The 25,821-nt window shown below is 38.7% G+C and overlaps 1 protein-coding gene across 3 annotated transcripts in view; it reads right to left on the bottom strand.

Annotated features, from left to right (window-relative positions):
• Positions 1–25,348, bottom strand: part of LOC114066264 (E3 ubiquitin-protein ligase HERC2) — a 105,774-nt gene extending 80,426 nt beyond the window's left edge. For 2 of the 3 annotated variants that reach the window (XM_027900811.1, XM_027900813.1), the window contains exons 1-4: positions 25,252–25,348; positions 24,346–24,448; positions 13,801–13,915; positions 6,349–6,486 (exon numbers count right to left, since the gene is read on the bottom strand). In XM_027900811.1, the coding sequence (XP_027756612.1) occupies positions 6,349–6,486; positions 13,801–13,915; positions 24,346–24,417 (325 nt within the window). In that variant the 5' untranslated portion in view covers positions 24,418–24,448; positions 25,252–25,348. The remainder of the gene's footprint in view (positions 1–6,348; positions 6,487–13,800; positions 13,916–24,345; positions 24,449–25,251) is intronic. The other variant, XM_027900812.1, reaches the window with a different exon arrangement.
• Positions 25,349–25,821: the final 473 nt, after the last annotated feature.

The raw sequence follows: 25,821 nt of genomic DNA, 5'->3' as shown, positions 1-25,821 counted from the left end.
AAGGAAACAACCTAACATGCTTCATAGTTTAACACTCATGTCATTAGATCTTGTAGGGAATGCCACAGGCTTCTGACTGGCAAATTAAGCATCTTAAAAATGCCAATATCAGACTGAAAAGTTTCAACGACTTGGGTTGAGTCACAAGCTTTAGTAACAGCAAATATTAAATGTTAGAGTGTGGAGAGATTTTAGACCTGAAAACACTTCTCAAACAGAATTTGGCAGGAATCTACTGTTATAATGAGCACACATTCCTGTCATCAGCAGAACTAATGTGCTCTAATTTCCTAGAGAATTTTATATTTTGTCTCTTCTTTCCCCTTCCACTACATGCTATTTCCACTGGACAAAGGATGCAGCTGGCTTGGCTTAACGGGCTTCTAATGACCCTCTAAGCTTGCAGAATGAATGAATTCAAAAGTTAGAGGGAAGGAAAAAAATGCAGTCACATGCACATGATTTCCTTCAGAAACAAACCTAAATATGCTCCCAAAGTTATTTTAGACCAACAAAGAACATAATGCCTAAAGGGCTTTTAGCTTTCTGAAGTCTGCTTCCCAATTAAAAACACGGCCACCATCAGACTTCACTTTATTAGTATTCAGCAGGAGAAATAATGATTAGTTGCATGTGCATTCAAAATCCATCTCATTATGTGGCTGGACACATGAGGATGATGAAGGGTCTGGAGGGGAAGCCTTATGAGGAGCAGTTGAGGTCACTTGGTTTGTTCAGCTTGGAGAAGAGACCTCACTGCAGTCCACAACTTCCTCACAAGGGGAAGCAGAGGGGCAGGTACTGATCTCTTCACTCTCGTGATCAGTAACAGAAATCAGGAAAACAGCATGAAGTTGTGTCAGTAGAGGTTCAGGTTGGATATCAGAAAAAAGTTTTTCGCACAGAGGGTGGTTGGGCACTGGAAGAGGCTCCCCAGGGAAGTGGTCACAGCATCAAGCCTGTCTGAGTTCAAGAAGCATCTAGACAATGCTCTCAGGCACATGGTGTGACTCTTGGGGTGTCCTGTGCAGGGCCAAGAATTCAACTCCATCCTGATGAGTCTCTTCTAATTCAGCACATTCTATGATTTTATAATTTTCCAAGTTTTACATCACCAGCAAAACTTGTTCAAATTGATGTTCAAATACTCCTGATGCACAAAACAAAACAGCAAGAACTGAAATTCTTGTGTGTGTATAAAAATACACACATGCATACGCTCCCCTTTTAAGGGCATAACCAGCAACCAGTTACCTGGAGCTCAACAAGCGATTTCAAGCTGGGGCAGAAAAAACAGGGGCAGAGGGAATGGGATGCAATGATGATGTGAAGGCAAGTTAAAAACCTCTTTCTACTGGCAAGAAAGTAAAAAAAACAAGGATGAAGAAGTTCTGAGAAATGTAGAACAGGGGAGGTCAAATTTCATCCTTTTGATTTACAAATGCTGAGTCAAATTAGTATTGATCAAGAAATATGATAAAAGCAGAAAATACCAAAATAAAGAAGGTTAAAAGCAGTTTTTTTCAATGCCATGACTACTTCTGAATTCCTTCTATACACAGAAAAAATTTAGATTTAATTATGCAACTAAGAACCCCTTACAGGATGGAAGTTCTGCCTATCTCCTCTCTCACAAAGTAAACACAGGAAGAGTCAACTGCAGTTATTAATGACAGATAACAATAGCTCACTGAAGTCACAGGGTTAATTTTAATCTTCCGTCTTTGGTGCTGCCTCTAAATCATTTCTTCATGCAATCAGCTGTACTAACAATATCGGAAAACAAGACACAGCACTGTCTGTAAACGAGCCCTCACTCACACATGAGGAAACCCTAGAAGTGCAACACCATGACACTGATTTACCATAACAGATTAATGCACCATTAATACAAACCAGATCTGACTACACAAGAAAACCATATCCCCACATCAGCTGTACATTGCTTATTCATTTAAGGATGTTTGCATTAAGATTATTTCTTCTTTTACTTTCTTGTCCTGGGGAGAAACATAACAGTAGCACCCCTACTGAACCTTCCAAGTAGAAAGTGGCATTTTCTAGTCAGACAGCAATTAAGGTGACTTTAACTTTGTCTGTAAGAATGGAATATTTAGCATCTTGAACGTAAGAAATGAGATCAGATAACAGTGAATTTGAATCACAATTTATTTGTTGGTAAAGCTCAGTTTTTAAACAGATTTGCACGAATGGAACTGTTCCTAACTTTTTTAAGAAATAAAAATTACTTTACATCCAGTGGTATTAAATACTCAACTATATCCACAAAGTCACCTGGCTCTACAATTCTAAGCTTTGAGAAAGATTTAGCTAGTCCTTCTTTCAAGATGTAAAAAATCCCACCAAAAAAACCCCAACACACCAAACCACCACTGCCAAAACAAAAAAAAAAAAAACAAACAAACAGGATTCATCTTAAGAGAATAAGGGAAAACTGCACTTTTGGATGGAAGTCAAAAATACTATATCTACAAAGGCATGGTGTGTATTGAAGGCATTTCTAAACACCCAACAGTGACATATATTAGATTTAAGGGTTCTAATCATTAGCACTGATAGAGATGCATATGGAATGTACCAAGGAATACAAATAAATAGCCCATATACACTATAAGCAACAACAGCAAGTCCCACAGAAATGTGTAAAACTGGGTGAAAATGGAGAAAAGTATTTGGGTCATGAAGTCTGTTGGTACTACATTAGTAAAGATGACAGCCAACTGCAAAAATACGTAGGCACTTAAATTAGTCAGCAGTAAAACATTAGATGTGCACTGATGAGCAAGGGAGACAAAACCCCCAGTTTTCCCTATAAAAAGGTCTCAAATCAGCCTTCCACTGAGGAATAAAATCTTGGCACTGCAGCATAGTAAATCCAAGAAGAAATTGGTTCACTGTACAAGAGTAGCTGAAAAAACAGAGTATCAAGTCAGACAAAACGAAAAACAGAGATCATTATATAACTTATTGAAACCCATGAGGTACCCACAGAAGTACCCTACAGAAGTAGTACATACAGTTCCCAACCTACCTTCTCTGGCACAACAATACAGGAGAAAAAGAAAAAAAATAAATCTAGAGGGCAGAACTAAGAGAATAACATCTGTACACAAAGAACTTGCATGAAATAAAATCTTTGGTGATGGAAAAATAGAACTGGGAGGTGACTATGCCAGAATTCTTAGAGCACAAAGAACCCACCCCATCAGTGTTGGGGAAGTGAGGAACAACTACTCACTGTCTCTTCCACTGCAAAAACAACAGGGCGTTAGGGGAAACCAACAAATGCCAAAATCAAGTCAGGGACCAGAAGATGAATATTCATGAGATAAACAGATGAATTACAAAGCTCCTTGCTAAATATAGCTGTGGATGCTAAAAGTTCAGAATGTTCAAAAGGGATTAGACAAATTCATGAAAAAAAATCAACATAAAAAATATTAAACATAAATATATTAAAAATATTACATTATGCCAAGCACACATACGTTCCAGGCAAATAAAAAGGGGGAGGTGAGTGGTATTCAAATACACATTCTCACTGCCCCATACTACCACCTCTTTCTCAAGGACAGTAGGCTACAGACAGTGCACTATAAAAATGGAACCTCACTATTTGCTTGGCTACTGCTATTTATGCCACTGCTATCAGGACATCCGACCAGACTGTCCTTTCATTTGGCTCAGTATAGCCAACCTTAAGCATACTACAAATAAGAAAAAGAAGCCCAAGAAGATGAAATACCACTCTATTTTCTGTAGGCTTTGAATAACCACTTCAAAGGGTTTCCTCTTCTTCTCCCCTATCAGGGCTGAACACCTGGACTTCTCTCCATATCATAAAGATGTTAAAAATCAAGTATCTCCAAAAAAGAAAACTGATGAATGCAGTAAATAAAGATTTTTAGGTAGAATCCTAAGAACTGCCTCATGAACATACTCCACCTGGTACTAATATGACAGGGGGACAACGTTTTAGAGGAGAACTCATATCACAAATGAGGGTTGAATGATTCAACACTATTATCAGAAAAGAGCTGAATAAGAAATGGAAGAACAGTAAGATGCAAAAGAGAAGGAAAAACACCTTAAAGTCAAATAATTACCTACCCCTGTATTTATTGCTATCATACGGATTTTTACGGTACTTGGAATAGTAAGACCCTGAGGGAGGGATGTCACAAGGCCCACTGACCTAGATTAGCTTGCTGAAGTTCAACAGCATCATCCTCCATGCTTGGCAAAAAAGGTTTTATTACAGCACTTCTAAAACACAGATATACAGTGTTGAATACCTAGTTGCTATTTTCATAATGTAGGACTGTAAATCATTAAACTCTCTAGAAATACTTCAGTGCATTGACCTGAAACACAGGCTTTAAATGCCTCTTCAGTTCTTTTTGTAACTTTAACTCCAAATCTCACGTCTCCAAATTATACCTTACTTTTAAAGGAATATGAAACATAAATGAAAACATTAAATAAAGACATGAAAGTCTTTAATTCTTACTTGATCAGTAATGACATATTTAAGAAACAATTCTCCTTTTCAAAAGTTTCTTCATGGTTTTGACTGGCAAATACTTAAGAGTTTGGTTTTTTGAAGGAAGACAGAAGAAATGCTTGAAACAGTTTCTCACTTTATGAAACATTTATACAAAATATCAAAACTAAACTAATTCTTTGTAATTCTTTCAAAGCTAAGATAGCTCAAAAGGCAGCTATTACCCACATTTCTGACAAATGTAAACCAAAAATTAACAAGGTAACCTACCATCATGAACAAAAGCCATCCCTAACACTGCAACTGTGTTTGCAGTATTTTTTAAGGATTTTTATGTCACAGTTAGATGATACAAACTTGATGCACAAATGGTAAAAGAGACCAGGAAATACAAATTTATTTCTGACAAATTATGAAGTCCTCACAAGTTATCTCTAGAATGTGCACCAATAAACCATACTATATATAAACACTAAAAGTAACTATAAGATAGTAATTTATTTCTTTCTGACAACTCCAAACACACACACATCCTTTTTTTTCTAAACAACTATTTTTTCAAATTTTTAAGAAATAGCTGGAGGTTGGGCTTAAAGGCCAGGTTTTGTTCCAAACACCTTGGTCAGCTGGAAGAAATTTGGTAAGACACTTAACATTTAGACTACCATTTCATAAATAGTTTTTACTTTTCAGTAACAGACATTAAATAAGAATAAAAACATAAATAATGGGACCTTTTGCTTACATCTCTTCAACATATTCAGTTCTCCCTCCCCTTCCACTGTAGTGGCAATTCTTTTCATTCCTCCTATACTGCAAAATTCTGTCCCACTACCAGAGTGACATCAAATCCATCTGTCCTCCTGTCCTTAAGAAAAGGGAGCAAGCTGGCTGGCACAGAGCAGAGGACAGCAGACTGGCAGCTGACCTGTGGCTCAACAGAAACAAATAGCTTCCCTAGCAAACAGAGCTACACAGATGCAGATTCTGGCACTGAAGAGATAATACTTTTCCCGGGGACCTTCAAGTGTTTCTGGGTGAGGGGAAAGGACAAGTGGCACAACAGATGTCTCTGAAGTTTGTCCATGCCAACATCTGAATCAGGCAACATCATGCACCAGAACTGTAAAACAAACCACTTAAGTGAAGTTTCTTCTGATCTGCTATTTCTGAACATGAACTATTTTAGACAATGAACTACTGATCTGCAGTAACAAACAGCCATGAACTTCAACTGGCTTCTATATCAAAAATCAATATTTTATAGACCCCGACAGGAAGATGTGAACACACAAACCATTTTTCCACTGTCACCATAGGGTAAGTTTACTGTCAGCAAAAGTCAGGACAAACAGCTAATTGAACTAACCTTTTCAAACTTCCTTCCATGATTAGCTCAGTCTCCCAGACAATGAAATCAAAGTGAAAAATCACCTAATAAACCTTTATTGCCAGCACAAAATTCAGGCTTCAGAAACTAAGTCATTTCTTTTTAATGTCTTCACCAGAAAATAAATATTCTGAAGACACTGGAACACTTCACTGTATAACTTCGTTTGTTCCAAGTCAGTTTATCACTCCTTCAAGCAGCCTGAAAGGTGCAAATTGACTCTTCAAGTCATGAGTCTAATTATATCTGAAATTAATTATAGTAAATGTTTATTTAAATCACATTTAACCATTTATCCAACTTATTTCACTAACCTAACAGATGCATCTGTCAGCAAGTACATTTGATGCAATTACTTCCTGATGCTATAGAAGTAGTGATCAATATAGAACATGTAATGCTTCAGTGACAATGACCAAAACAGCTGTAATACCTGGTTGTTTGCCCCACACCCAACTCTCAACGATCGATTTGGCCCTGTAAGTGGGCAGTGGAGTCTCCTCTTCATCTTTCTTTTCTTTGTCGTTTTGCTCTTCTTTCTTTGATGCAGTTTGGCATTCAGTGCTATCATCTAAAGGAAACAAAAAAAAGACCAGTTCAGCTACTTTCCCTTTGAATTCAGGTCTAGATTAAACATGTAGAGGTGAAATAACCAGCCCACCAGCTTAGAGCATTCTAAGTCTACCATTAAGAGTGCAGGGTGGGGGGAAGTAGTATTTTACCAAGTTAACTGTCACAGGTGCTTGGTCTCATCTTACATTTCATAAGGCAGTGACCTTAAAACCCAGAAATCCCCACTGTAACTTCCTCGGAGTGATGAACATTTAATATCATACCATCGTGTAAGACTTGCAAAGGATTTGCAACACAGTACTGCAAGGGATGCACTATAAGTCAGATTTTGCTTCCAACTATCAGCGTTTCTGTAGAATTTAATTGTTTCTGTATTCCATTTTGAACACAGGAAAAAAGATAGTAATTGCCTTAATTTCAAAATCACGGAGAGGTATATATTGGCATTTACACTAATTTTCTGCAGCAGTATTTCAACATCTGTAATGTATCCAGCATCCTAGTAATTACTAGCAAGTAATGAAAATAATACCACCATTTTCTGCCCAAGCAATAAAACAGCATTTGCAATCCTTTTGAGACTGCTTTCATAAAGACAGAACACAGACATTAGTCACTTATCTCTGTAATTAAAGGCTCCATGAAAGTCCCAATTTTCTAAACACAGTAGAACTAGAGAGCTGGACATCTGTCCTTATTCATACTGGGAATATGGATTTCCATATCCATACTCCAGTCAGTTCAATGTGTAAGATTGTCTTGCAATTAAGGGACACGTTGGCAACAGCTTTCCTCACCCTGATCTTCTTTTCAAACAATACCATCCAAGATTACTCCAGTCCAGCATTTGAAACTTATCCCTGAAGAGTTTAGTTCCAGTCATTTTCAGCTGGCTCTTACAGCTGGCCAGTCCTCCATTCCAATCTGCCCATCTAGCATAGGGAGACTCCCTCCCTAAATGTCCCAGCCTCAATATGTCATATAAGCACTAGTATTTTGCTTGTTTTCCTATTTCACCCCAAACATCCCCAGAAAAATTGCATTTGTACCAGCATTATTTCAGAAGATAATGAGAGGTTTACAGCTGTAGTCAGACACAGAACATCTGACTGCAGCCTGTCTCACTCTGACAGAGACTTCAAAGGCTCAGAACATATAAAGTACACCTATCACAATGTACAGAAACATTCAACTATTCTTTCCATCTGGTCTGACAGAAAATTAATGCTTGATCTGGTTGTAACTGGATTTGTGATTACCTCTTTGTTTAAAATTTGTTAGGCTGTAAACAATAGCACATCCCAAATAAACCTTTTTTGGGGTGCCTTAATTACACAAGTTTTAAATTAAAGCCAGTGTTTCCTAACCTGTAACAGATACAAGTATTCAGGAGGTGGAAGAAGATTGAAGAGCACAAAAAAAGGCAGAGGAGGCATAACTGCAGTACCCGTGCTAGCGCTGAGATTGTGAGCTAAAGAGATAACTGAAGTTACTTGAGAATAAGAAAATGCAGTTTGGATATCCCTCTTGTAAGCGGCAATCATAGAGGGTACAACCATCTCCCTCAAACACCGAGAACGGCCTATGAGTCATCAGCGTGATAACAATGTCCAAAATGTTCTACAATCCAGCTGCTTCTATTCAAAGGTATAAGTAAGTAATACTAAAGGTACAGAATCCATTACACACTAAGGACACTGTTCAGCCCCAGTGATTTGGAATATTTCCACAGTAACACGATAATCTCACTGTTTCACCACTCACCCACACAGCTAGAGACACACTTCACAAGGTCTGGGATTTTAGTTAGTGGGTAGAAGGGTGCTGTGCCAAGACACTATTTTGCAGGCAGCTGAGAGAGAAGTTGCTACACTTTTTAACAGATCCTTGGTAAAGGATGACAACCAAGGGCTACAAACTGAGTCATTTTGTCCAACTTCTTACTGCAAATACAGAAGGTCTCAATCCAGGTAGGAACTCAAGCTTTGTACTGTATGAAAACAACCTTGACATGTAAATCCACAGGAGAATTTTTTTGTCTGTATGAACAGGAAAGGAGAGCAATGAGAGAAAAAGTGCAAAGGAGCAGAGCTAAAAATCTCATTAAAAGACAATTCACTATACTTGCAAAAAAAAACACTTGCCCTTTAAAGGGCTAAGTTGGTATCAGTCTAAACCAAAATCAGCAACACAGATATCAGAATTATGGAAGCTCAGTTACACTTATGAAAGAGATTTTTAAACAGGGAGACCCAAAGTTAATTCAGAAAGAGGGGCAGGAAGAATGAAATATTGAGCAAAGTCAGAACGGGCGAAAGTAACAAGTCATAAGACGGTTTTCAAAACAATGCATACAAACACACAATGCAGTGTGACAACCTAATTCAACTTAACTTTTCTCAAAGTGAAGTGTGAATATTGCAGTGGGGGAAAACAACTGTGTAACATATCTCTGAAAGAATTATCTCTTAACTATGTTTTGGTTTAAGCTGAGGCAGGTAGGCATAGCCAGTCAACACTGAGCAACTGAAGTAACCATCCTCAACTAGAAATTAGCTCCCAAATTGGAGAGCAGTAGCTCACAATGTGTGCATTATCTCGCACAGCCATAGCCTAATCCAGTATAAACGGAGGATGAAAAGGAAGCACTGGAAGTGGAACTTACATTTCATAATCAATGAAGAAAAAAAAAGACAATACCACATGGTTGCCTCCGCCACCTATTGCAATATGGTCTTGTGCTGCTCTGAAATACCAACGAACTGGTATCATTAGGAATCTCTCAGTAGTAAGACAAAGCCTGCAACACTTTCTCCACAGATGTTGCCATTCACAAGGCAAAAAGTCACAGTGTGCTTAGGCAAGGACTGTATTTCACAACTACTCTAAATCAGCATTTGGTAGTCCCAGATTCAGGAAGTATTTCAGCTGCAATACGAAATAGTGATTTATTTTCTGTCAAAGCATTTTCTCATACATGTATACATATATGTGTGTGTGTGTATATATATATGTAAACTTCAACGGATAGTTAATTGTGAGGGAAGAACACATGCCTATCCATTTACAAGCCATGTTTACACAGCCTTCCAGATATAGAAGTCAAGATGACACGAGACTGATCTCCTAACCCTAATCAGAAATAGTTTCTTTTCTTCCCTAGGATACTATTTTATAAAATGCATTCTTTAAATTATCTGTTGAATTTGCAATAGAGTATTTTACACTTATGAAGTCAAACTGTCCAACAGGGTGACTACAGGCCTCCCTCTGTTCTGCAGACAGAGTATAATAATCCCCCAGCTGAACATTAAATTCTGGAACCAGTGAGTACAGCCCATAGCTGGTCAGGAGAAGCAGAGGAGAGGGCGAGTAAAGTAACACTTCTCACTTTTAACAAGTTTGCTCTTAAACAAAAGAGGAGGCCAAAGGAGGAGCCAGCCTACATGCCTGCAAACTACTACAGATACATTCATGGTCTGTACAGCAGCCACCATCACCAATTCCACTAGCTGTTATTCTTAACCATAAAGATGTCATTTCTGCCAGCCTCTCTGGAATTGCTTGTGGCATTTGGACTTTATTTAATTTGCTTGCAGGTGCAACACTGAACGATGTTTGTGGTTCAATGGCATCAGGCTGTCAAAGGTCCAACTTTCAGTAAAGGGGGAATAGAAGAGGAAGCCACAGTGTTTACCAAAGGCAGGACAGAGGTATGAGGCTGAGAATTTCATGGGTTTGCCCTGGAACTTAAAACAGCTAACTGAAACAGAAACTCCCACCTACAAAGTCTGAGGAATCAGAAAATAAATTACAAATAGCAACTCATAAAAGAGACCTGTGTACTTGACTGGTATGTGTTAAACATTTACAGTAATGGTTCTCTAACTTCAAAATTTAGTAAGAATAATATTATTTAATACTTTTTATTATTTTCAGTACATAGTTTCCAGTATACAAGATATTAATCTAATCCAAATTTCCCAAGGGCAGCCTGATTATCCTTTAAGCACATGCCATGCTGCAAGTGCACCTGTATTTGGACATCACTACTGTCACAGCTGTGTCCTCAGATGATACTTGGAAACATGCAAACACATTCTGTTTAACACATTTATCAAACATGTTTTTCTGAAAGTGCCATGAAGAAAAAACAAAGAGGTTATTCCTAACCAAATGTTCTTGCTAATAGGAGAGAAAAAACACACTACTTGCATATTCTTCCTAGAGAGAAATGGAATGTTCTTTGCTATCAATAGTGTGTCCATTGCCACTGCTAATATCCACTGAAAGAATGAAGTGCCTCTTCTAAGTAGTCCAAATAGCATCAACTGAGAGTGACAGCACTGGTGAAGGAAGAGTTACCCATGGAGCAAAGTACAAACTCAAAACTTCTTAAAACAGACAATAAAAGGGACTACTTACAGCAGCTTCTCTTGTTTATCTCCAAATTAGTCGGTTTAGTACCTAAGCCTGAATATTGAGATTAATATATACTGCTTTTTTTATAAAACCACTGGGTTTTTCATAAATCTCATTACTTGTATGTACCTTTCCCGCTCCTTGAATTACACTTGTAGATCATTTATGCAAAAAACTAAGTACAAACTAAACAGACCAATACCTAGATCTCAATTTCATGAAACTCAATTTGAGCTGCAAGTTCAGAGGTGCAAATTGACCGTCGCTTTTTCTGATTCTGTGATTCACTACTGCCTAACAGAATCAAATATACAACCTGACTGACACTGACCAAAAATAGCCTTGATTAGCTCTTTCTTCTTAAAGCTCAAGTCTAGTAAGCAAGACAGCTGCATTTCACAATCCTGTAGGGCCCAGCACAGTGGCATTTATGAAGGCTAACTTCACTATAACAGAACCCACACATTGATGCTAAACATTAAATAAGAGCTTTTTCAGACTCCTAAAGTTCTAAATTACTGCAGCATTTAGAGTAGCAGATGTTTTAGAAGCACCTATGTAGAAGAACACACACTCTCCAGTTGTGGAAAGAAGTAGGTGTGAACCGTGCTATGTGGTTCCCACACTTAACTCGTCTAGAAGCAAGGGTAGGGGGAAGGTGGTCTTTTAATCTTTGTTGCTCACATTCAATTCTATCTTAATTGGAACTAACATAAACTAAATTAATTTTCCTCAAGACTATTTTGCCCATGACAGTAACTGGTGAGTGATTTCCTTGGCTTTATCACAATCCTCAAGCTTTTCCTTTTTAAGTCCTATTGAGGACCTGGAAGGGTGGGCAGCTGGCTAAGGTCAACCCACCACAATACAGTACTGGAAGCAAATTGCAGTCTGCCTTCAACAACATCACCACTATGGATGTAAGAGAGCTTTCAAAAGCCTCATTGCAGCTTGCACGCTTTAAGGTAACATAAAAGCCCTTACTGTATAAAGTAAACTGTCAGAAATTCCATATTTTTAAGTAACAGTATCCTACAGCCTTTAACACCTTATACCTTTTTGATCCTTTGAAATCATATATACATACATACAGTATTTTTTTAAAAAATCACATCATTATTCAGAACAAACATCCCAAGTGTGGATGAACATATGAAGTCACAGAAGACTGACTTACATAGTACTTCTGTCTTTTTACTTTACACTGCTCTCTACATTTTGCATCGGAAGTGACAGACTGCAATTTCCTACTTGATTTTTCAATGATTCCCCTGGAAATTAAAACCTATTATACTGTGACACCTTTCTATAAGCTTTCTCAGAATTACTGAAAACACTACAGCACCATAACTAACAAAAGTATCAATTCAGCTGCAGTTACTTAGCTATAAAGTTAGTAGAAAAATAGTTTTCTCTCAAAGACCAGTAGAGGTACAACTCTGAAAACAAGGTGTAAGTATCTGTTATCTTGTCATTACATGAAAGCAGTGTGTGTGGAATTGTTATACCACGACCATCACAACACCTCTCTCATGAGTTTTCAGTGAACAGGAAAGCATTTTCCACAGTTCACTTAGGGGGTAATCCTTCCCTTCACTGCATCAAGTTCACAATGGTTTACATGGAACTAGCCAATCTAAAGAAAAAAAATATTACACTACCTTACCTCCACTCATTTCATGGGAAGCTATTGCAGTAGCCTTTCTGATAAGATTAGCTGTATTTTTGTCCAGTGTCAGCAATAATATTCAAAAAGGCTAGCAGCAGAAGACAGACAAGATTTTTAACTCTGAAAGAACTAGGAGCATAACTCTAGTCCTTACTACAGCACACAGCCACTCATAGCCTACAAAGCTTGCACTCTTGATAAAAATAACACAGAATTCACTCTCTTCTCATAAACTATTACAGCTTCTTTCCTGTAGGAATAACTTCCTCTAGTCAAAAAAACATTCCTCTCCCTCCTATTTTTAAAGAAGGCATACTATAGTTACAAAAAAATGCCTCCATAAGGAATTGAGCATAACTGATCTGAAATACCATGTCTATCCAGCAGTACAGGTTCAGGAAGTAACAGATGCTGTAATTACACTTCACTAATACCAAAGGCAGTGTTTCCACCCTTCTCATTTATTTAGGGGTCTTATAAATTACTGACAAAACTTATCTGACCATTTGGTAAATCCATTTCAGCCAGATTAAGAAACAAATCTTTTCTTTTTTGAACAGTTTCATTTTCTCTTCAATAAGGAGTCAAAAGAGCACCACAATATGAAGATGGAAAAAAGGCAAGAGCAGAATCACTCCATTCTGGCACAGCCCACCACAAAACAAAATCCACCTCCACCAAAGTAATCTTTCTAAACAGATGTATTACTTGGCTGTTTGCAGAAGTTGCAATGTTTGAACTGCTCTCAAGTACACGAGAAGACACACACACACACATACACACACAAAAGCACTACATTCTTAGTCAGATTGTGGACAGTTTTTTAGCTGACCTTTCAGTTACTTTATGAAGATTGTAAACAAAATTAGAAATAGCAGTATTGGCTTTATCACATTCCTCAGTCCACTTCCTTTAAACAAAGGCTTCAGCTGTAAACACACCAAGCATACCAAACAAAAAGACACTGCCAAGCCTCTCTCATAATAACATGTCTAGTTATGAAGTTAAATTTCACAAGGCTGGAAGAGATTTAAGCCTTCATTTGAAGTACACTTTTAAGAAATCACTTTCAATTGTATTTCATTCAAAACATGAACACCTGGAAATCATATAGACAGGTGATGATAAACCAAAGTTCTGTGACAGTATAGAATTTGAAGTCCAATTTCATCATCAAAAGAAAAAATGAATGAATAAATAAAAAAGATTTAAAATGCATACCTTTTCTTGGAGGTAGTTCACCACTTTGTATTAATTCTGTTCCAGGATATACAATCTCCCCATCTTTTACCATTTCGTTCCACAAGCCACAGAGTCCATCTCGTGTAAAAGCAAGCTGTTAAAATTAATACATTATATACAGTTACAACAATTTTCTCTCAAGGCAACTCAAGCTAACATTTAAAACACATTTGATTTTATATTTTGTCCCAGAAGAAAGAAAACACACGTATCACCTCACCAGAATATTTGGGGTATGTGTGCACGATAGGGATTTAAATGATTTCCAGGATCTCTGATTCTCTAGCTATGCTATTTTCAGATTAAAAGTGTGTGAAACAGTAACTTTTAGATAGGTTCAAATATAGCAAAATGAACTCTCTTTTGGTGACAAATTCTCATCAAGAGCGTGGATCTAGTCACTCAGAACTATCCACACATTCAATAGAAAAGGGCATGGTGGGGGCAAAGGCATGGGGTCTCATTTTTCCCTTCAGGAAAAGTTATTCAAACGAAGTCAAGCTGCATAAAGTCACAAAACATAGAAATATAAAGTCAATAGTCCCCTCACCAAACCAGCAACTGAAGAGCTGTGTTTCTTAACCAGAACATAAGATGACATCAAGGCACACATTCATAAATTAATTTAACCAGTTCAAAGTGGTCCTCCTGTGCAAAGCATCTCTCACAGCCCCTCCTTCTTCCCTCCAACTGCTACAATGCCTCCTCTCAGATGCAGAACCAGGTTATGGAACTGATCAAGACTCAAACCAGCTGCACATGGCGGAAGAGCAAAGGGCTGCCTCAGCCCAGGTCAGTTCCCAATACACTCTGTGTTCAAGAGGACAAATACTAGCAACAGAATAAACAGCAGGACTCGGGTAGCTGGAACCATTCACAAAAGCACTGGCTGAAACACAAGTCCCCTAATGATGTAGGAATTTGGATCTCCCTTGGAGAATCCTAATGACCAGGATAACTTTTCTTCTATGGATGTTGTTCTCTGCTCCACAAAATGCTGCAAAACAGGTATCAACATCCCTAGGGAATTCCAGGCTATAACTTGTAACAGTAATGGAGGAGAGCAATATATGAAAGTGAAAAACAGAATACTTTTTGCATACCAAAGTCGTGAGTGAATACATTAAAAAAAAAAAACGCTGAAGGCTTATTCAGAAGCATCTTTGTGTTATGTAACTACTATTCAAATCCAAAGCTGAGAAGTAATACAAAGACGCCACTTACACAACTGCTGTAAAATATTTACCGTTTTACACAGAACTCCACTTATCTTTAGGAAATAGCTAAAAATAAAATCTATTTTATCAATTATAAAAATTACAAATTTTAAGAGACACAATCACCAGCAGGGAAGACATTTGCTGATCCAGCTTATCTCAGTTAACATGAAGAATTAAAGTCAAGTTGCAAGCTTTCACACCGCTGTAATGCACTGAATGACCACAGTAGTTTCTTGACTTCATATTGCCTACTTTAGAAACTCACTGAAACACATATTGATGATTTAGCAGTTTTTCTTTCAGCATAAAATTAAGCTGACACATTGTACATATCTGTCACTTACTATGTCCTGATCTCAGAGACACAGGAGGGGAAAAAATGATGCCGTGTGAGCTAGACATTATTCAACTTATGTGTGATTAATCAATTGTGCAGCACCAGAATTATAGTGACTGTGCTTTACTGAAAGGTACAGTCCCTGTTCTTCAGGGCTTGACAGCACGAAGAGCTTCTGCAAAGACCTGTGTTTTGCTAAAAGCTTAACATTTGGCTTAATTTTTAAAAAATTGAAATAACCTTATAGATCATTTCAACAATGAAAAAATCATTCACCATTAACCGATTTTCTTGCATTGTTCTCAGTCTATAAATATTTCAACAATATATGGGTTTTCCTTCTTCTGATGTGGTCATATACTTTAGTGGGGTACCTAGGGAATTCATTTATCATAATTTTTTCTTGTGAAAATAGCAAAACACAACTGTTTCATTACTTTTGGCTCATATGTGATAGATTTTTTAAAAAAATAAACTTTTGCCTGTTAAATGCTAACCTATGCTAAAATACAAGCTTGAAAAACAGCAAGTGAGGCAACCCTCCAGATGGGTTGCATAATAAGCTACAGTTTTCAAAAACTAAAGCTCTTTCTCTAATAAATTGTCTTTTCCCACATTTTCTTTTATATTCAGATCACCTTGGTATGGAAATGATTCTCAAAGCTTATGATCTAAAGGCCTACAGGCTTTCAATTCAAGGTTCTTCATAATGCAGCACTGTTTTATTTCAGAAAACTTACTACTTTTGAAAGCATTCCTGCAAAGTAGATGAAGAATTGTTTTCTCCACTTTAACCTCTAATCCTGTCACATGGCACAAAGTTCACTCAGTTCTTTCACACAACTGAAAACTGGAAAAGTAAACAAAATTTCTTCTGCCTTGGGTTTGGTGTTCAAATTCTTATCAAAGTATTTTTCTTGGTATGTTGCATAAAGATAGAGGAACCACCAAGATTACAGTTCACAGAGAGTTCCACCTCCTTCTCCAAATACCTCATGTGGAAGCTTACCCCATAAGCAGCCTTCAGATAAACAATTTTGCCTTTACTCAGGTTGTAGTTAACATTTTGTCAGCAGTATGTGTGTTGGGGAAGGGAAAAAGGAGACATGCTTGAAAGTAAAGGAACACTGGACTTATTTTGCAGCAACAATCAAAGGAACAAACTGAAAGGATAACTAAGAAACAGTACTTAAAACCAATTTAACTGTCATAACTGAAGACAATAATCTACTCAAGATTCAGCAAATAGACACTATATGCTATATATGATAGCCAAAAATGAAAGAAAAGTCTGAGTTCTAAAGTGATAAATTATTTAAGCAATTTTAGTTTCATGATCTTAAAATTACATAATCATAACATTTACCACTCTCTTGAGAGAAATGTGTCACTTAACCTACAGAAGTGGGGAGGCTAGAGGCTCATGCTGGCATCCAGAGGGACCTCAACAAGCTGAAGAAATGGGCTGAGAAGAACCTCATGAAGCTGAACAACAAGTGTGAAGTCCTGCACCTGGGGAGGAACAGCTCCCAGTACAGGCTGGAGGTAACCCAGGTGGAAAATGGCTTTGCAGAATAGACCCCAAGGGTCCTGGTGGGGACCAAGCTGAACATGAGCCACCAATGTGCCCTTGCCACAAAGAAGGTTAATGGGTGTCCTGGGCTGCATTAGGAAGAGTGTTACCAGCAGATTTGGGGAGGTGATCCTTCCCCTCAGCACTGATCAGGCCAAACCTGGAGTGCTGGATCCAGTGCTGGGCTCCTCAGTGTGACAAAACATGGACATACAGAAGGGAGTCCAGCAAAAAGCTACAAAGATGATTAAAGGACTGGAACATCTTTCTCATGAGAAAAGGCAGAGACAGCTGAGACTATTCAGCCTTGAGAAGTCTTATGGGAAAAAAAACTCATCAATATATATAAATATCTGAAGGGAAGATGTAAACAAGAGGGAGCTAGGCTTTGCTCAGTGGCACCCAGTGACAAGGATCAGCTGGGAGTGGGCATAAGCTGATACACAGGAAGTTCCCTCTGACCACCAGAAAACACTTTTACACTGTGAGGGTGACCAAGCACTAGCACAGAGGGCCCAGGGAGATTGTTTTAGTACCTTGGAGATATTCAAAAGACATTAGGACCTAGTCCTGGGCAATTGGCTGGCTCTAGGTGGCCCTGCTTGAGCAGGGGAGTTAGACCAGCTGACCTACTGAAGTCCCTTCCAATCTCAACCACTTGTGATCCTGTGAAACTAGCAGTTGAAGATAGCAGTAAGTCAAATGTACAGTAGAAAACTCAAATGCCTGCTTTAACTATGTAATCCTGCTTTTCTTTCTTTCTTCAGTATTTTATGACTATCTTAGCCAGGAAAGTATATATTACTTTCTCTTTTTGCTCCCATCAATATCTCTTGCATTCAGTAATTTGTAAGGAGTCTATCAAACATCGAAGTGGTCAGAGAGAACTAGAATTTTGTTCAGAACAAATTTAGAAAATATCTCTCTGCCTTCTATTTTGAAAAGAAAAAAAAGGCACTTCTTTCACTAAATTCTTTAAATAAAGTTCACAAGGTAATCATTGGTCTTCACTGTTTCTGACATACTGGAGTTGCAAGCACAAGAGCAGCTATATGTGTTTTGTAAAGTCTAACACTCTCTCACTAGATTGCTTGATTTAGGTGGACATCTTTCCCTCTAATACCTTAGTAACTTCGTTTGTGAATGTTTAAAGGGATGAACCTGACAAATTCAGTAAGCCAACAAATTAAAAATAATTAAGTTTCACTGAACTTTTGCAGCTGGCAACAGTACCAGAGACGTACTCTGGCAATCTCCCTCTTAAGGCCCTGCTTGCCCTACCACCTACACACTGGACAAGAGCAGTTCCACACTCCACTACTACTATCCATTGCCTTGCAACTTTAGCCCGTGTCCCTAATCCTCCTACTCATTCCCCATGCTCAAAATCTCCCTCATCCTTCCCATGGCATTTCCTGATCTCCTGTCAATCCCCATCTCCTATGCACCTCACTCTCAAAAACCCCAAGCCTCTTCCACCATTTGTTGCACTTTCTCATCCCCAGAGCTTGTCTTGATTTCTGCACTTAAAAGCCATGTATCTCACCAAATCCATACTTCCCACACAGACCTAAGGCTCAGCCCTACATAGTTTTCCCAAACCAAAAAAGCAAGGCCCTAAGTAGATTTTAAAGTGAATTTCTACTGTAAACTGGGCAGTTCCCCACTCTAATATTTTGTTAATCTCATCTCTGCAGTCAAATTGTAATTTATTCTGCCTAGTACAACATTTGCTTAAGTCCAAGGGGTATCTAGTTTGGCTGCTGGCATATGCTGCTGCCATTCTCCAACAGGGCTGGCAGTGAAATTCCTGTCTATCCCCATCAACTCTAGACAATAGACACTGGCATTCACATTTCCTTACATTTGAGGAAAATTAAATCTTGCAACCATAACTGGATAAGCTCTTGAGAATCCTCAAAGCACCACTACAGTTTTGCCTTAAGTAATTATTTCAAGAATAGTAAGCAGCTCTGATTTTGTTCTTAAAGTCAATAGTTTAAGTCAGAAAAAGCTTACTCTGTCTGATACAGCAGATGACATTCTTGACATGGTTTAATAAACTTCCCTGCAGAAAGCACAGAAACCTTCATAAAAGTCAACTTGAACTCAAGAAAAATGAAGCCAGGAAAAGAAAATTACACAAAAGGATGAGGATCGGTTCAGGTAGGATTCCTGATTATATAACTGCACTGGAAATTTAAGAAAGTGACTTCATAATCACTGAACATTTAAAATATAAGCTACTTAAGTAATCTTCACCTCAGAATTGCCAGTGGGGGTGGAGGGAGAATCTGTTCTTCTGTTCAGGTACTTCTGGATTAGCCATTGGCTGTATTTTAAAGACTACATTAAAAAACATTTCTCTTTAGAAATATAACAGAATTAAAAACTTTTTCAGCCCAGTAATAGCAAAGAAAATCACAGAACAGTAAGTCCTTTCCCAAGTCTCTCTTTTGTTTTTGCTTTTTTGAATCCATTCAACTTGTGCTTCCTTTCTCATTGTTGTCAGTATTTTGTCCTAGCTTCCTTCCTCCCCTGCTGAATGAAGCATGCCCTGAAACCACAGCTGCTTATCACACCTATGCAAAGCACAGTGAAACATCATTAGATCTAAACATACTGCTCAAAAGCTCTGACAGCAAAGACAGAAAAGTTCAGCAGCCCCACATTTCTTCAGTGAATTTGGGGTTAAACTAGAAACGTCCCCATAGTAACAGTCTGCTGGTCTTCCATTTGTTGGAGAGGTTTATTAACAGTTCTTAGTCATATACAAAGAAAAACTATGCAATTCCCTCAAACCTAGAAATTATTTAACTTTCCCCATCTGAAGAATAGTAGGTCTGTCTGAGCCCAAGTATTTGCACACACATTAAATTTAATTTCTCTAACCTATCACTCCCCATACAGTGTTCATCCCTCCCTCTGGAAATCACTTATGCTGAAGAGACAGCACTACTTCATTTTTTAAATAATTTTTAAAAAATCTCTGCTGCAAACTTCACTTCCTTTGAAAACACAGGACTTATCATTTGCAGTTTACTATAAGAACTTCCAAATAAGCATTTCATTTTTTGATCAGAAAGCCAAAACAACTAAGAAAATTAAAAAGAAAGCAATAAAACAAAGAAAGCTTTTTTCACTAACTTCTTTCTCTGAGTAGTCAAGATATTACACCATCTTCTTACAAGCAAAGACATTGATCTAAATGTTCAAAGAGTAGGATTTTCATAAAAATCAAAATGCTGAATGTAATTTTGAAAGAAGAGTAAGAAGATCTCAAACCAATACAACTCTTACAGGTGAATTTTTCATCTTTAAAAAGTTCACTTTCATTATGGTAAAAGATGATGACAGAAATAGTCTGCCAATGAAAACTGATGAAAATGCATCATATTCCACTTGTAGACAGTTCTTGCCACCTTCACTATTGCCTAAAGTTTTTCTCCACACTACAGGAAAATGAAAGTTTTTCCCTTCAGCTCCTGCTAGTAATCACAATAGTTCTCCACAGGATCCAGAATAAGCAGCCTCATTAAACACCATTTGAACACACACATGCATCCCCTTAGTTCACAGCAATTCTAGTTTTCAGTTATTCATCCATCACTAATTAAAGGTCTCTGCATAAGATTCTAAATTAGTACAGTACATCTATTTAATCAGAATTATTTTAAGCACAGTTTGATTCTACAAACGGGGTATCTAGGTTTAAATACACAATTTTAACCTCCTCTCTTTAAAATAAAAGAATGTTTTCCTTAGGAACAGTCATTAAAACAAACTCTCCCATTACACACAGATTTTGCTAAAAATGTGACGGTTTCCACTAGAAATAGTCACAATTAGGTAGGTGTTTTTTAAATGTATTAATTCAAATCTAAATAAATAAATTGGAAATTGAAATTAGATGCTAACTTTTCTAGTGACTATGTCAAACATAACTCATGAAAAAGCGGCCTGTAGTAAAATCCACCTGTATTATAACGTCACAGGATTATTTTATTAAGAGTGATGTTATACACACATCTATTGATTACATCTTCGGAGACTATTACATATTGTACTACTGATGTTATCTTATATTCAGCTGAACAACCTTAATTTTTCAGCTGCAGTGACAGTTAGTGTTTTTTTCAGACAACATAGAATATCTTACTTTGCTCCACCAGGAAATTTAGACTTTCTAGTAAAACAATTGTTTCTAACCACTTAAAAATTATACTAGTAGCTGTAAATCACACAGTCACAGGTCAAAAATCATAAAGTTAATAAAACGACACGGAATAGTCATGGGATGCACTTGGGTCTTTGTAGAGCATTTTGGCTTTCTATATTAGTATTGTTTAGATTCAGATAAATTAATATAATCAAAAAGCGTATTGTCAAGGTACACTTCTACTAACATTTCACATCACTTCAGTAAGTCCTGCAGGCCAGAGGCTCACTGCTACTGGAAAAGGGCTTGTGCCTTCGATATTCTCCTAAGAACAGTAATAACATGCTACATCACACTGTCTTTGTCTCTTAGCAGTAACATCCCAAAACTAAGTAGGAACATTTAAATTTGGCCCCCGGACGCCAGCTGCAACAGTGACGCACACAGGTGATTAAAACAATCCATGCTACAATCCACATGTCATTCTTTCCTTATTATATTAATACCACTATATTATAGACTTATTAATGCATATAGTACTAGAATACAGTGTATTACACTGTTAATGCAACAGCATCTTCAACTAAAGCAAAAAGGAATACAACGATTTTCAGAGACACTGCACTGGCTTAATCCACAATAACTGCCAGTCAAGTCTAAAGAACAAACTGCCCAGCAGCAGTGACAAAAGAAAAAGGTAAGTCAGACTTTGGAGACTACCAGGCCACCAAGTGAAACATTTTACTTCCAATTCTAGCTATACACCCCAAATTTTGCTACAGCAAAGGTTAGTTTTAAAGACTTTGTATGTTTCCTAAGGTAAGAATTCCCCTTTATAATTCTGTTTCTCCAAGAACTTTCACCTACTCATTCTTGGACTGACTTAAAAAAGCTGCAAACTGAAGTGTTTCAGGATCCCGTTCCAAATGATAACTTGTAGTCATTTAGTGTGTCTTCTTCAAACCTCTCATCTGTGTTCATCTTTTCAACTGCTGTTGACAGTCTCTCGAACACTAATAAGGTCTTTCTATGGTTGAGATGGTAGAAACACGCATGGTAGGAGATCTGCATATTCAGTACACATTGAACTCAAAGGATTAAGAGATAGAATTTATATCTATTAAAAAAAAAATTCACATGCAGCTAGGTCATGCTAGTCAACCAGTAGCTAAAATGGTCAATCATGTAATAGAAAAATTCCTCAGAGCCCAAAACCCCTTTACTTGACAGAAGACATCTGCCATTTAATACACTAAAAAGATGCAATTCAAGGCTCACATGCAGATTTTTCAAAATACCAAATACATACTAAGAGTTCAGTGATAATATCAAAAAACAGTTAATCTAGTAAGAAAATTATACCCAGGCAGCCTGGGTAGTCTTCAGATTCCAGAGAAGTGATGTTTGTGTCCAGCAGATGACAAACAATTACTGTTATTTCATTAATCTCATTATTTTGATTACAGCTTGATTAGAAGAAAACAAAGGGAGGACCCTGACAATTAGAGTTCAACTTGTAATTACTCATAAAGAACTCTTATAAGTAAGAGCATTTATTCATAGAACTATGTTACAAATTAAGATTTTTATTATTAAAAGGCATTATTACAATACATTAACTACAGTCTCATTAAAGACAAATATTTTATTGCATTTATACACACAACTGAAAATAACCATTAGAAGTTTGAATGACAACTGAAAAAGTTTACATGACAAAGAGATGTAGAAAAGAGATACTATGAATAAGAGGAAAAATCTGACAAATCACATGAATAGTCACATTTTTCACCCCATATAATACAGAAGAAAAACAGGCAACACATAGTCAGCAACTGTTACAAACAAAGGTTGTCACTTTTTCAGCTAAAATTTTCCTGTTTTCAACAATCATTGAAGGAATATATTTGTAATCTAGAAAAGCTACTCTCTTGGAAACAAAAAGTATTTCCGTATTTCTTAATAACCTTATCTCCAAAACATTTTTCCTGTGTTTATTAACCACATTAGACAAAACACCTGACTTTTGGATCAAAACTTCTACTTTGGTAAGAACAGAAGATGAAAATAGAACTAACCTAGCCAAATCAAGAGCAAGCCCCGTCATTTTATAGCATTTACATACAAGACCTACTAAATAATGTAACCTCTTAGGCTATATCTGTCACTTCTGATTCCAATTTAGCTTGTTTGATGTAAAATACTGGAGAAAGGCTGCTTTCAAATCACAACTGCATGGGGAAAAATCCTTGTCTAACCACATGAACAGCTCAACCATTCAGACTATCAGCACGTATCTGGGATAAAGTCCAGAATTTATCCTGGGATAAAGACAGAATTTTTGAGAAATTTTCAGTAGCATTATTATTAACTGTAACAAAAGAATAACACTGGCTGGCCCATCCCAATTTCAGAGTTATGAGCAGGAACATGCATACTTATTCAGGGTAAGGGATCTATATGCAACACCTGGGGAAAGGAAGATGAGGAGACAAGGACTTCATCTAGTTACTCATTTCATCTAAAACAAATATAACTGGCCCAAACTACTCTATTTCTCTGTATTTTCCACTTGTCAAACCTGAATTGGGAAAACATGATGGTATTCTCCTCCCTTATGCAAGTGGCATGATACAATGAACAGATCATATTCTAAGACAAAAGATAACTTTCACCAAACACTGGCACACTTCAGCAAAGACCACTTCCATTTCAGCCACACATCTCTGACAAAAAATTAACTCCCTTCAAAAAGCAGCAAATTCAAAAGGATGCCTCTACCCATTATATAAACAGAGCTACAGTAAAAGCTAATTTGAATTATTGAAAACGTAAATTAGATTTCCATCGCCTTTCGCTTCAATTCTTCCATGCATTAAACCTACTGGCTCATATGCTGGCAAGACATTTTGCAACAGCCTAAATGAAGAATTTATAGTTCTAGTAGAAATGCCACATACTCAGCTAAGGGCTTTGACACTGTGCAAAGATAACATACACATGCAGCGCAGTTTGTTTCAAAGCAAAGGGACTGAACTGACAATGCAGATCTATTTGCAGCTCAAAATAAGTTAATGTTTCTTCAAAACCAGTTTTAAATCTGCATAATCAGAAAAACCCATACACTATCTCAAGAGCAATGTTGCAGTCTTCTATTCATCAGCTTTTCAGACTAAAAGCATCCTTGATCTGCACCTGAAAGGTCACCACGCAATACAACCATCAAACTCCTTACCTGCAAGTCTGTCTTCAACCATTTGGAGTCAAATCTTGCTTGAGCAGACAGACAAAAAGAATCAGAAGACATGTTTCCCTCTTCAGCCTTCTCTCCAGGCTGGCTGAGCAGCCCAACCTGTCACAGAATGGGGAGGGGGGGAAGGGGGGACCAATCTAGCACATGAAGTAAACCACACAAGGTTATTTTTGTCCAGGCTAGGATGGCTTCCACTTGATCTTTAAAAATGTATCATGAAGAAGGACCTCCCTCGCTTACATCCCCCGAATTTGCACGGGGAGAGGAACACGCATTAAGAACACTATCTGAATCCAGAAAAAAGCCTCTACTTCCCTTCCCTATCGCACCCGTGGGAAGGAAGCCTCCCTTCTGCTGCACTGAGCTACACCAGAGGCCTTAACGCTGCCCCTCAGCCCCGTAAGTGGTGCATGAAATAAATAATTGATCGCAGATTACGCAAGCCGCAGGCCAACATAAAGCGATTATCAGGGTCACCCGCACCCCTTCCTCCCCGCCGGCAGCCCAGGCCCGGGGGCTGCCCCTCTCCCGGGAGCATGCCATCCCATCCCATCCCATCCCACCCCCTGCGCTCACGTCCCACTGTCACCGCCCCTGACGGCGACAGCCGCGGCTTTCACCCACCTCGGCCAGCCCGGGGAGGGGGTGGCGGGGCGGGGGTCGCCGGGACCTCAGGCAGGAGGAGCGGGAAAAGCCCCGCCCGGGCAGGGGTCGCCGCACAGGGCGCGGGGGCCGCTCCTCCCCTTCCCTCCCCTACCGGGATGCGGAGCGGAGGCCGCTCTGCCCGCGCCGCCCGCCCACCACCGCTCCGCGGGGCGGGGGCACCGCCGCCCTCTCCTCCCCGCTCCCCGCCGAGCCCGACCGAGCTGTCGGCGCTGCCACACTCACCGGGCAGCTGCGGCGGCGGCAGCAGCAGCTCCTCGCCTCGCTGCACCGCCGCCCGCTCGGCCCCGGGTAATCCTCGCCCCTCCTTCCCTCGCCCACCCGCCCCCCACCCCTCCGCCGGCGGAGCCGCTCGCCGGTCCCTCCCTCTCTCTCTCCTTCGCTACTGAAGACGGGCTAAGCTCGGCTCCCGGTACGCCCGCGGAGGGCTCTGCCAATCGGGAGAGCGGCGGGAGGCGGGACATCCTGTCCCGCAGCGGGGAGGGGAGCGGAGCGGAGCGGGGAGAGGGCGGGCGGAGCCGGGCTGGTGATAACGGAGATCAAAACCTCCATATAGCTAGGATACTATTAGAGATTAAACAGACAAACAAACAAACAAAAAAAACACACACACAAAAAAGAAAAAAAGAGGTTCTGGGTTGCGTAAGTAATTGAGGGGCCATCTGCAAACTGTACTGTTGACTGTTGATTTCTGAAAGAAAGGAGATTTTAAGTGTTTCAGAGGAGTAAGGTCACTAACAAGGAGTAGCTCGGAGGAAAACAGAATGATAGAACCACAGAATAGGTGAGGTTGGA

Source organism: Empidonax traillii, unplaced genomic scaffold (genome assembly GCF_003031625.1).
Source record: "Empidonax traillii isolate 1590-97213 ecotype Southwest subspecies unplaced genomic scaffold, ASM303162v1 scaffold750:size552251, whole genome shotgun sequence".
Lineage (NCBI taxonomy): Eukaryota > Metazoa > Chordata > Aves > Passeriformes > Tyrannidae > Empidonax > Empidonax traillii.
The sequence above is the reverse complement of the archived record's forward strand: the minus strand, read 5'-3'. Positions and strand labels throughout refer to the sequence as shown.